Source organism: Gavia stellata, chromosome Z (assembly GCF_030936135.1).
Source record: "Gavia stellata isolate bGavSte3 chromosome Z, bGavSte3.hap2, whole genome shotgun sequence".
In the NCBI taxonomy this organism is placed as follows: Eukaryota; Metazoa; Chordata; class Aves; order Gaviiformes; family Gaviidae; genus Gavia; species Gavia stellata.
This window is the reverse complement of record NC_082637.1, coordinates 30,944,698-30,958,431: the sequence shown is the minus strand read 5'-3', so window position 1 is coordinate 30,958,431 and position 13,734 is coordinate 30,944,698. Positions and strand designations below refer to the sequence as shown.

The 13,734-nt window shown below is 38.3% G+C and overlaps 1 protein-coding gene across 1 annotated transcript in view; it reads left to right on the top strand.

Annotated features, from left to right (window-relative positions):
• LOC104253465 (histone-arginine methyltransferase CARM1) overlaps positions 1-5,340 on the top strand; it is a 79,549-nt gene extending 74,209 nt beyond the window's left edge. Inside the window, exons 12-14 of the mRNA XM_059833509.1 lie at positions 921-1,058; positions 2,860-2,949; positions 5,291-5,340. Coding sequence (XP_059689492.1) covers positions 921-1,058; positions 2,860-2,949; positions 5,291-5,300 — 238 coding nt within the window. The 3' untranslated portion in view covers positions 5,301-5,340. The remainder of the gene's footprint in view (positions 1-920; positions 1,059-2,859; positions 2,950-5,290) is intronic.
• Positions 5,341-13,734: the final 8,394 nt, after the last annotated feature.

Sequence of the window (13,734 nt, the reverse complement as noted above, 5' to 3'; positions counted from 1 at the left end):
TTGATCTAGTTTTATATGAGGTGATTTTTTTTCCTAAATTGTAAAATGCACTTCTATATATTTTTGTTGATAAATGCCTTTTATTAGCTTTTGAAATGAGGATTGTCAAGAATTCAGAATAGTATACCCATTAGAAGAAAAAGTACAGATGTGCATTTGTATTTACTCTAACAGCTGACAGTAAAATTTTTAATCTTAAAAAAGGAACCAGGAACTCCAAATCAGTTAAAACAGTAGAGAATATTGCAGACTTGTAGGAATTGATGGAAATCGTCCGCTGAGTATGCCTCCATTTTGGAGTAGGCAATTGCTTAATCAGCAACTCTCATGTTTCTACAACTCTGGAAGTTCTTTATCTTCACACTTAAAATCTCTGTGGATCGGACTTGCGGTGTTACCTGTGTTACCCCTTTCTTTGCACCTACAGAACCTTTCAATATATTATTGAAGTATCTCTTGCAAGTGAAAACTAGGTATAGGACCTTCTTCAGGGGTGTTGTTTAAGGATGAAACTACCATTGTGAAGAGTTGGATTGCCACATGCAGGACAAACCTTCATTTCCTGTAATTTGTTGAAATTGTCTGAGTGGTAGGAGGAGACAGAAATTAGTATTCTCTGTCCTGGCAGTGTGGAACGAAGAGAAAACAGGAGTCTAAAGAGTCTCTTTTTTTAATCTCCATAATTGGCTTAGGTACACAGATCGGGTGGTGACAGGCACAGTATACATAAAGAAAATGAGGCATAATGTATTGATTTCCCAACATAGGGTAGAATCACTCTTCCACTTTACTTGAAGGCAGTTTCAAGTTTATTATGAGCAGTTGAGGCCTCACATGCATAAAGGTGTAACAACTTAAAATTGTTTCCAAAAAGCGAAGACAAGAGAGAAAGTCTAGATCGTTTTTCTTGTTTGTTTTAGGGTAACTGTTTGGTTGTCTACTGCACCGACAGAACCTCTCACTCACTGGTATCAAGTGCGCTGCCTTCTTCAGACACCCCTTTTTGCTAAAGAAGGGGAAACGGTCTCAGGGAAAGTCTTATTTGTTGCCAATAAGAGGTAAGTGTAAAAGCTTCCCAAGCAGATTTTGTTGTGTGGCTGTTCTTGTTAGAGGTACCCAAAAGTCACCAGTTAATTTTGGGCACGCTTGTACCCACATTTGTTATTTCTGGTACCATTACCAATTTATATCGTATCACTGATACAGTTATGTAGGCATTGTTGATCGTATGAGACTGCTCACCAAAAGGTCTCCATGTTCCACTCGTTACCTGTGATGTTCCTTCTCACATACCTTCTCCTTAACCACCTGTCACATCCTGCCTTCCCTCACAGTGCTACTTGCAGCTTTTGTCAGCTTTCCACTCTGCTATCTTTCACACACAGCAATTTTCTCAGGTTACGTCCAGTCATCTTCCACACATTGATCTGGTAGTGTAATCTCTGGCCATGTCTTCATCAGCAGCCTGGTTGGTTGCCTGAAGCCCCAACATCCCATCTCTCAGCAAGTCCTGTGCAGTGACAAGGAGAAGTGGGGTTGATCCCAAATCCATCACATTTTTAATTCTGAAAAAAAAATCCTTATGGACATGCTCCCCTGTTTAAAAGTAGTGCTTTTCATGTGCTTTTTGTCCTTCCACTACTGCTAACGAAGGTGGCTGCTTTTGGAAAGGCATATTTCCTCACCAGACTTCTCTGCTGTTCCTGCTGTCAGTCAAGTGTTCGGTTAACTCCACTTGTACGCTTTGCTTTGAAAACAATCTTCAAGTGACTGGGTCACACAAGTTGCAGCCTGGTTTGCTTATGTCTATGTGTAGTTTTAACAGAAAACAAAGCCTCCTTGATATAGGAAAGTGAATCTTGGGGGGGTTTTTGGGGGGGAAGCATGCTGATCAGTCAGGTGATTCCTGTGACATCAAAATCGGTAATACTTCCAGGGCTCTTTAATCACATCAGCAACAAATACTTCATTTGGGACTTGTCAAATTTCCAGATCTTCTGCTGAGAAACTCCTCTTAGAGAAAATAAATAATACAGATTGTGATATGTCTCTTGCAAATGTAAAATGTATTCTTATTTTCATATATGAAAGAAACACTGTATGCCACAAAGTGATCACACAGCCACTGCTGTAAAGATGTCAATACATAAGGCATACCTACAATGGAGCACAGCCTAGAGACACCTGAGCTAGTGACCTTGCCAACTGAGAATGAGAAGTACGTTAACCATGCGTTAGCACTGAGCTAACAAGTCCTGCCGCAAAGCTAATCTGCTTTTGGGATCAACATAGCACCTCTATGTAACTCTGCAGTTGCTGTTCCGTGCAGGAGGACCAGCTTTAGTCAGCTTCAGCGTTTTGGTATGCTCTCAATTGCTTGGTCGGTCCTCTTTACTTTTCTGTGTAAACTCAGTTTCTTGCAAAAAGTCCTGTGAAAAGTATCCTTCCTGGTTAAATCCAGGATTATGACAAGAGTGAACCCAATGCTCTTTGGCCAGTTAGATATTTTTGATCATGAAATAATACTCTGATTGTACTTACTAATGGTGAAATTTATAGTATTTCTGTCAGAGAGGGGGAAAAAGATCTTTCACTATTGAATACTATCAACGCAAAATTATGATGTTTTTCAGATGCAAACTCTTAAAATCACTTAAGCATCTTGTAAATTTTACTTTTCTAGAGACGATTAAATAAACATGCCCTTGCACTGATACCACTGCAAACACACTTCCTTTTGCTCGTTATACTAAAAGTTGTTATTATTCAGACGGTAACTACACTGGTATTTTTTCACACAAGATGTTATAATTGTTTTAGTTCCATTACCTCTTTTTTATACTTCTCCTTCTGATGCAGACAAAGTTATGATATTCAGATTGTGGCTATGGTGGACCAGACAGGATTTAAATCTGGTAACATCCTTGATTTAAAGAATCCATTTTTCAGGTATGAAATGCTTTTGACTAAAACATACCACTGTAGAGTGATAACATCTTGTATGACAGGAAGCAAAGCAAACCTACTGTGGAAGAACCAAGTTTCTGACCTCTTACAGTTTATTTTATTTCTACAGGTATGAGGGCATCGTTGTTTTGTATTAGCAATAGTTACTTATGTAAGCCAATATTCTATTTACGCTGTATGACAAAGAGCAAAAGAAAAAAGCTTTATTTAAGATCTGTAATGATTTAGTGCTGTGGCAAAATAGTAGACATTTACTTATTCGAACTAATGAATACTTAAAATCTTTTGCTGTTGCCTTTTGTGTGATGTGCATCACTGTGACTCAAGGAATCAGCAATATGCCAAGATGCACTCTGCTAAGTACATACATTGGTATTACTATTTGACATGAAGGACCTGTCCTTTCTGTATTAAACATGAGGGGAGGAAAAAAATCTACTTGCTGCAATCCTTTCCAACTGAGCAAGGACCTTCATTAGGCATTGCTACAGCACTGTATTTTGGGAAAAGCTGTCAATTACAGATCAAAACAAGCAGGAGGAAGGAGCCATCAACTCTTCCAAAAGAAAAAAAGATTTTTGAGAAAAACAGGCTGGCTGTGTCCTGTTCTCATTCTTATGCTGTATTTGGCATAAAAAATAGGCAAATACAGTTGGTGGAATTGATTTTTTCCAGAGGTACATATGGAAAATGCTTCCCTCATTCAGTATGTGTTTCCCGTTTCCTATTTTTTTGACTCAGACCTATATGACAATTCCACAGTAATCCTATAAAACAAAATGGCCATTGTGTCTGATGAAAATTATTTAATTTTCATTTGTACATCAAATGTGCGGCACATCAGTCTTTTGGTTTTAGAATGGGGCCTTTTTTATTAAATTCGTAAAAAATGCCTTAGTAATAGTGTTCATGGAAGACTTTCAATACCTGTAAGTAAAATCACACACTGCAAAAGATTAATTTCCTCAGATTTGACCTGTGACGTGGACAGTGTCTAGCTTGCTTATGTTTTTGGTTTGGCTAATACCAGTATCAAATATAAAAGCTTTTTGTGAGGATGATTATGAGTAAGTTTACTGGTCTTCTAAAATCTCCGTACTTTCAGCACTCATTGCGTTGTGAGCGACTTTTCAAAGACAATACAAGTCTACTCATTTAGAAGCAAAAGAAGCTTTTGTTAAGAGTTTTTAACTTACGTAAAATGTAGAAATCACTTTCAGAATGCTATCACTCATTTGCAAGAAAGCAGGGGGGAAAACGGTCAAGTTGTGTGTTACGTATAGTAGTACTTTAAGTTATACAAGGCAGTATTCTAGTTTGAAAATTGAATGTAAAAATGTCACTGTGTGATTTCATGGTTGCTAGCCCATTAACCATATTGAGTTCAATAATTTAGACTGCTGTTCTTTTATACATTAATTCTTAGAGTGCTTGGTTGTAAAATTCTGCCACAGAACACTAACTTTACTTAACAGGCTTCCCCTGTGAGGCTCCATTAGGGTTTTTTTTTTTTAATTGATCCTTCTCCATTCTGCCCCTGCCCTCCCATAGCAACAATGGCAAAGATGACTTCCCAAAAGAAAAATGCTTATTTATAAACATGAGGTAACTTTCAAAGCATTCATAAGGCTTTTAAAAATTAAAATCCAGGTTTAAAACTAGGACATGCAAATCACTGTGCATGGTGGGACACTATACCAATACAGACAGTCTAGCTCTCTTCTGCGTCACTGCTTCATATTGTCCCTGATAAAAATATTTCTGTCTGTACCACAGGGATGGATAGTAGGGAAGGAGCAATTTTGGACATTTTTCGCTTATTTAAAACAACTCCATACTAATTCTATAGCATAAGGTAAAAATAAAAGACTGGACTGGGAAGCCTTTCATTTCTGTGAAGGCAAAGGCCTGAGCTGCTATACGTAAGAGCAAAAGAAAGCTTCTGCCTTTGTAAAATAAGCTAGGGTGGATTTGGTAGCATTTTACACTTGCTTGCACAGCTGCAAATCTAGATGAAAAGACTTAAACTTTAAATCTGAAATCACGCTGCATTTAATAAATCCAGTAACAGCATAGGGGATTGATTTCCTAGTTTTATTCCAATGAGACTTATCTGACATACATTGGCTGAGTGTTGTGCTTACACCACTTTCAATTTCATAAAAGTCCTTAATAAATATCAAAAAGCTGTCAATAGTTTTTACTCCAGAGTAAAATGAAAGCTGTATTAGACTGTTAAGTTTACTTAGTTCAGCTAGTGCTGTAAGCTACCAAAGAATTGTGTATTTTATTATAACTATTTTATTCTTTCATTCATTTTTAGGTATGCCTAGAATATACTGCAATATGGCATCCGAGAACAGAAGTGAGGGTCTCACCAAGCTGAGTAACCAGTGAGACTGAAATCAGTTCAGTTCTTAGTAGGCCCACTGGTGCTTGTGTAAAATCAATTGCTAACTGTACATATCTGTAATTGTAAGCGAGTCACATGAGAAGGGAATACTGTGGTTCCATCCTTTTTTTTTTTAATTGGAATTTAGCCTGCACTCACATTTACAGACTTGAATTGCAGCAGACTCAATTTTATTCCAGAAAGTTCATTTGGTATAGATCAAGAACTATTCCTCTGTTTTGGTTTTACAGCAAGCTCACATTGGTTCACTGGTCTTTGGTTTGTTTTTTAATATTCTTACCAATATTCTACGTTATTGAACAAAACCTACCTCATGTTTATATATGTAACACATCAAAAGACCTTTGAGCAGTATGTAGTGTCCATGCTTTAAACATTCAGTACTTATTTCCAGATATTTCAATGTTTGGTGTTAACCTTCTAGCTCACCATGGCAGTGTGTTAAATACTTAAATTTTCTCTCAATGGACTCATTAATTTGGTTCGAGACTTGAACCTAAAGTCATCTTGCATATACTTTGTAAATGTTCTGAGATTTCTCTATGTCTATAGAAGTGTAACAAGACTCCCAGCATACTATGATATAAAACTGTATGATAGGATATGTGTGACTTCCACTTTTTCTGTAGTTCTGTGTGAAGTATTGATAGTCCAAGGTATATAAAGATGTATTTTTGGCTTGTGGACCTAGCAAATGAGGAAGACTATAGAGTTATAGTAGAGATTTTAATGACATCTGTCTCCAGACAATGTTATCCATAAAGAGCACATAATGACTTTTATAGAATGTGTTTCTGTCATTCAAAGTATATGCCTTAGGCTGAATTAATGAGCTGGAGTCAAATCAGAAATGTATACGTCATTTTACTACAAAAACGTAACTGCATTGATACCTCTAGCAAGACATAATCAGCCTTTAGCCTTCCACACACTGTTGGAAGGCTGGTTTGAATGAAAAGCCCCATGAAAACTGACCCTTCTCTCAGAAGCTATATGCCACAGTTGATCAAAAGACCATCTAAGGACACTTGCTGGGAGTAATTAAGAAACAGCTGTAGTTTCAGAGGCTTTTCTCCAAGTCAACAGCCATTTGCAGGTATTTAAAGATAGTTTATGAGATTATGGAAAGTAGTCCCTAAAATTGTGAAACTTGTAAAAGTAACATGAACTTCATGGCTGAGGCCATGAAACCATTGAAGTTACTGTCAGAAAATGATTGCCTTGTTATTTCCAGTAGCATTTAATACAGCAGGTGATAGACTTCTAGTCTAAAAATGTAGTTTGTACAATAAAAGACTGTTTTGTTACACAAATATATATATATTTAAAAAAATAGTATTTAATGAGGGTTGCTGCCTCAAAATGGTAACAGAAATTACCATTCTAACCTGTACAAGCCATGTAATAATGAGATTTCTGATGCAATGCCTGATGGTTGGGTATCTACCCTTCCTAAATTTAGTTAAAAATTAGTACAGTGGTTGGTGGTTTTATGCTTATATGAGAGAAGGAAACAAATCCAGGAATGTCCAAATCCAAACACCAGGCAGCTGTAGTTCAGCATTTTCTAGAGTTTGGCAGGTTTTCCTCAGCAATTATGAAAGGAGTATATGAAACGTAAATCTGAATTCAGCTTATAGATTTGTAATGTCTCCTGTTGACCTGCACCTCTGTCTGCATCTCACATTTCAGTCTCAAACCTCTTCTAAAAAGTATCTGTATATCAAAGACTTCTATTTTCTATAGAGAAAAACCTTATATTGTGAATTTCATGTGGCAATTTCAATTCTTTTTAAGGAAGAAAGTAAGTAAAGGGGAGGAAAAACAACAACAGCAGACAGCAGTGTCAGGTTGTGTATCTTCCTTTAATTCCAGAGCAAAAGGTGTATGTATCTAATAACTGCACCTTCAATATGTATAGAAAAGATTTCCTTACACACTAGCAAGTACAAAGAGTATTTCACAGTGATTGCTACTTTGAAGTGATCTGGATGATCGAGGACTGGTATTTGTATTTCTGCTTCAGGAATTCACTTTATTTCAGACTGTATGCTAAAACCGAAGAGAAGATTGACATCAGATACTGTACCATTTGCAGTTTGAAATAAGGTCCTGTGACTGTCTTAATTTCCTTATGATTTAACATTTTCTTCTTTCCTGCTTTGAAGTGTTGGTGATTTTGAAGTATACAGGAGCCTACCTTGAAGGACTACAATGTACTGTTTTCACCTTACAGGACTTTCTGGGTATAAAGATGAGAATATATTTGTAAAGTATTTTTGAAACAACATGTCAATGAAAACATTTTATTGATACAAATGCTGGTGTTTTGTTTCAATTTTTATAAAGGCAATATTAATGAATGCTAGAGAACGTAGGGTAACTAAAGCAGAATTGTGGGGACGCTGGAACAAACAGTGATGATGTAGTTTTACAATGTTAAGACTCTTGAACATGTTTGACCACATTATGAAATACAGCGTTTCCTTATTTATATTTAAAGAGGCTATATTAATCCTGTTGAAAAATGACACATTGTCTTGCATCCCATAGACTCAAAAAGCACAATGGGAAAGACACTGAATAATAGTATATTAAGGAGCTATAAATTTTCATGCTTTGTTGGACCCATGGTCATTTAGAAGGTTCATCTTCAAGAAATTACAGCAGTAAGAAATGCTTTTAACAGGTTATTTTTCAATAGTTGCATGTGGTTATTTTCTTTTACCTTCACCCCAGAGAGACGCATTTCAAGTTTTGTAAGCAGTCATATATACATAGTGATTCATGATAAATTGCATTTTCAGTAGTAATGACTTTTCATTTTGAATGTCTATCTATATGAGTTCTCCCATCTGAACCGATGATTAGAATATTCTGTCCTTAGGAATAGTATAGGAATTCAAGGTGGTTACTATTCCTATAGTGGTTGCTAAGCGAAGTAGTGATTTATTGCATACTGTGTGCAACAGACCCACAGAAATCTTTGTGATAGCATTCTTTATAATACTTATGGTAACTATGACATCCAAAACCAATCTTGATGCATCTGGATCTAAGTGCAATGAAACACAATGGAATTGGTGTTAATTGGCTTAGCTAAGTTTCTACGAGTTGTGCTTTTGTCTCAACTTGCATAAAAGAAAAAAGAAGAGGAGAAAAAAAAAAAGGCATTTAGAGGTTGGGAAATAAGTCTCCAGACAGTATGTATTTTATTCTTCCTTAAGCCTTGGCATGTGGTATATAGGTTTTCACTCTTCTTGATTAGATAACACACGTATTTACAACTCTGTACCGATGCAAGTTGAAACGTAAAACTGGGGAAATATACACTGTCAAGATGTAGCTGAAGAGTCAGTAGAATGGAGGACAGCAGTTCAACAAGAGACTGCAGGCGGAAATATTAATTTTTTGCTGGAAGCACCCAAGAGGGTATAAAATATCTGACATTAACTGTTCAGGTTCAGCTCATCAGGTCCAACCCACAGCAATTTTAGTGATACTCAGATGCACATATTTACAGAAGAAAAAAAAACTAATGTAAAGTGAAGAAAACCAAAGACAAAGGAGTGTGAAATAGAAAAACCTCCCTAGGCTGGTCATCAGGCACGTCATCTCACAACACTGAACTGAGACTTCAGCCTGATTTTGCTGGACTTCAGCTTAATTTACAGGAGGCTTTACAAGTCCCTTAGCTAACTGATCAGTCAGTAGTCAGATATGTGGTGGATCATGATTCAGAACTACTGTGAACAAAGCACTGCTCAATAACACTGGAACTTACGATAATAAATCTTACGTCTAATGGCCTCTGAACAACAGCCAGTGTTCAGTTTTCACTTCACATCACTGCCTTTCATTTGAATTTGGTACACAACGAACATTTTTGAGTATCTGTAATCCCAAGCAATCTTTAGTCTAATGCTTCTTCACTAACTAACACTTCTTCAGTGGTGGAAGGGAAAGCAGAAACTTGTTTTTAGTTTTATGGGTGGTTTTCTACACTGAGGTGCCACAGCTAACATGACAGAGAATCTCAAATGTACATTAATTCAGTAACACTCATGTAAGCAGTAATAAAAGAGCATGGTACCACAGGATATGAAACACGCTTGAGTTCAGGGAATAGCACAATTCATGAAATAGCACAGAACTGAACATGGTACTTTCTTTACAATGAATCACCACCACCTAAAATCGCAACAGAACTTCCTTTGTTAGTATATGAGGTAAGTGGTAAGTGCATACTGAGAGCAGGAACATGGATCCAGGTTTGCTAGGATTCAGGTGGAATTTCCAAAGAATCTGAAGTGAATAGTGCCTTCTCAAGATCTGTTAGGAATGCAGGGCTTGGTCTGGCAAACCTGTAGATCAAAGGTCATGGTCTTTATATGGAAAGCAATGCAAGAGAAAAAGTCCAGCCTTCACTCACAACATTCAACTACAATGCTGGCTTTCAGAGAATCTCATAAACTCTTCCAGGAACACCTATACCAGGACATGCACATTAAGAATCTTGTTCTTTGCCACACTCCATCCCACCCTCAAAATAGTGAGCTGAGAAATAAGAACAAATGACTCTGCAGCTGAGTGTTTTGAGCCAACTTTGGAAAAAGGGAAATGTAATTCACTGAAGTTTTCATGTGGATTAAACTCTTAGCAGGTATATTTAACTAGAAACAACAGCAAGTGAGCAATATCAAGATGCACAGGAAGCCTGCCCTCTATTTTTCTCAATAGGTGGCTAAATTACTTTCACTCTGTCACTTCCACCAGGTCTCTACTTTGGAAAATGACAGAAGTTGAGACCCCTCTGGCATAGTCTACCTGAGGAAATGAAACAACATAACTGCAGATAGTTTGTGGTTCTCAATGTAACCAGATATCCCAGAGTAACATACTGTAACTGCTACTGAGAATTTGCCATTTCTTTACTATTGCATCTCATCATCTTTTGCAACTCAGCTGACTTTTAACAAGCATTGCACTGCCTTCTAAGTCACTCAGACAGGTAAGAATCATGATGCAAGAAGCTTGCAGACAGCTATGGGCAAAAACAAAATAGGGAGTAGATGGTGGGGGGACAGTGAAATACCTGTGGCTCTGCTGCCTCTTTGGCTATGGTGTAGTCCAGGAAATGGATTGTCACTCATAAAAACATTACGTGCTGTCACCACCCCTTCCAACTCCACCATGGCAGCAGGAGTAACTGGCCTCTCCATTGCTCATCACTCAGGAGCAACCAGTTCCAGGCTGTCTTTAGATCTGGATCTTCGGGGATCCTTTTGGGCAATGAAATTCAGTTATGCCTAGACATCAGCTGATGGTAAAAAAAAAAAAGAAAAAAAAAGGGATTTTTTTTTGCATTATGAAAGTGTTGGATATACTTAGTCAGAGCAAAATATAGCCAGTGTTGCTGACCAACTTAATGACCATGTTTCCCGCAGTGCTTAAAATGTGATAGAGAGGTCTTTCGCACACTGCAACTGGAGTAGCAGACATACAAATGGCTTTGGCTGTGTCTGTAGGTCAGAGGTCTGCATTGTGATGACAACAAAGATTAAAAAATTAAGTTTTCTATTCTGTAGGAAGTGTACAGGGAGATAATGAACTGTAAGGCCATGCAAGAGTGGTGCTCTCTCCAGAGAGGGTCACCAGCTGAAAGGCACGATGATCAATCCATTTATGAGGACAGCAGAACTGTCTGTTTCTCCACAAATACAGCAAGCTATAAAATAATAGTCTTAGACAAGGTGCATGTAGCTGTCTTCAGAGACTGAGACAGTACCTTCAGTACCATTCACAAATGAAAACGAAATTATGAGGTTTTACCTGACTTCTGCGGTAGTTATTCTCCTGCTGCCTCGGTAGTAGGAAGTCAGGTTATGGCTATGGTTACACTCCATTTTTCTTACAGCTTTGCACCTTCAGATGTCTTGTTGAAGGAGGCTTACTGAAGTGAGCCGGGCAGTCCTGACCAAGGCAGTAGACAGCACTCCATTGTTGCAGTCTTCACTAAAATTGCCTTAATACAAAGTCCAGATCTATTGTGTCACAGAGCCGAAATATTTTTTAGATGTGAAAATGGTCAGATAAATGTGCTATTAACAAATGCATGAATAAAACCCAGCCTATTTTTTTTTTTAATTTCATTGACTTTTTTACTACAGACATTACAGGATTCTTGTTTTGGCTAGGACAGATAAGCAGATATTTTGTCACACTTTTGTGAATCTTTATGTAAAATGTGAGACTTGTCATTTTTAAACTTCCTGTTATATTTACCACAGCTCTTATTTTGTCAAAGTCTGCTAAGAAATAAAGTGGTATGGCATTCAGCATTACTGAATTCAGCACAGTTCTCCTTGAGCTGGAAGCCAGTGCCAGAAAAGTGCCACATCGGGGACTAGCCCTAAGTGCAAGTATGCTACCACTGCTTCTGGTACTACTATAGAAAATTCATTCCACAGACAAATCAGAATGAATGTGGATGCATTGTGTGAAAAGAGAAAAGGCTGTAGACACTTCACGACGATCTTATCCAGCCTATGACTTTTCAGTGAAACATCCTTCTTGCTCTTGGAATTCTTACTGGTTGTTTTTGCTGTCCAAAGAGCATGATCCTTCTTTTTGTTTAAAAAACCCGTTGTCAGAACCACATTTTCAAGGGTATCTAAAAACACGCTTGGGATACCAAGTTGGAAATGTCATGTTGAAGGACTAATGCACAATTATGTGAGTAAGACACAATTTTAGAAGAATCTGAATGTAAATCTGGATCTTGAGATGAGGCTTTCACTAGAGAGACAGACTGGTAATACTGAATTTCAACATTCCATACCTTGTTCACAAATTGTAAATTCACTTTTCTAAATTTTTATCTTTTGGTTTCTTTAGTAATTTTTATCTCCATGGAATCAAAACAGTGTCCAGAAGAGAGGTAAAACAGACATAAAAAACAGACATTAAAACATCCGTGCTGATACATGACTCTGAACACACTTCAGACTGTCCTGGAGATGTGATTAGGTCAAGAACTATCATCTACAATTACAGCCTGTTTTAAGGTATCTGAAGATCTTTAAAGAACCCTTATTTACTTTTTGTGAAAGACAGATGCTTGAACCTGTAAGCTGGTTGACTTGAAATCTCTGGCTGACATGCGAAAATTTCATTGGTTTATTCTCTGGGAGATGTTTGTATTATAGCAAGCAAGCTGAGCAGAGCAATATATTTTCTGTCTTAATTGATCACAGTCTTAATTCTTGAAAAGAAACCACCAAAAAACTGGAAAATGCAATTAGGGAGAATAAACTTATCTCAAAAATCTACAGAGGTTGTTCGAAACACTGAAGCAAAGCATATGGGCTGTGGCAGCATGCAAACTTGTGATATTGTGCCCCTTGACTTAAGCCAAGCTTCAAAATACACACTCTTTAACCCCCACCCCCTTTAAAACACACAATTTTAATGTAATTTTGACAGGCATGATCTTAACATTTCAAGGAGTGGGAAAACTAAACATCATAATCCTGCCTATGCCTGTTCTGTTTTGCAAGTCACTATCAAGTGCATCCCAGGAAACAAATAAAAGAAAAATATAACTATCACTAGCTGTACTGAAGAAAAAGCTTTACTCCACCAAATAACTTCTCTCTACATCACTTCTTTAACAAATATACTGTGGGTGGTATTACAGAAGTATTTGCTATGCTCTGACTTTCAGTCATAGCTACTGTAATCACTCGAGTGTAATAATTACCACATTTATGAACACGGATCCCCTTTCCATTCAGAAACGATGACTTTACTGAACACCCCAATACGAAAAAACACTTCGCACTGACGTTTCACGCGACTAGTCACGTCTGCGTTGTTTTGAAGAACAGCTCCACCTGGTGTTCCCCAGCATCATCGCTAGTTAATCTGTACTGTGGTACGTTACCTTATTTTTAAACCAGGTTGTTATCTGTGCTGGGTACTGGGCAAGCCGCGCTCGAAAAGATGGCGGCAGGCCTGCTGGCCTAACTGCTGGGCCGGCGGAGGGGCAGGTAGAAGGCAGACAGGAGCACGGAGAAGGGGACGCGGCTTTTCCCCACAGCGGCCCACCCTTTCCAGGGCTCCGGGTCAAGTCTGCACAAGCGGGAACTGCTACGGAGGATCCCGAGGTGGACGGAGGCGACTTCGCCACCCCACGGCACCCGCCGCCAAGAGCCGGAGAGGGGTCGCTGGGAGAGAAGCGTGGCGCCCTTCGCCTTTCGCGCGGCGCTTTACGACACGTTGCTTCTGCACTGTCGCGCGGTAGCGGCCAGGCGGGCCAATGGGGAGCCGCGCCCGCCGGAGGGGGCCGCAAA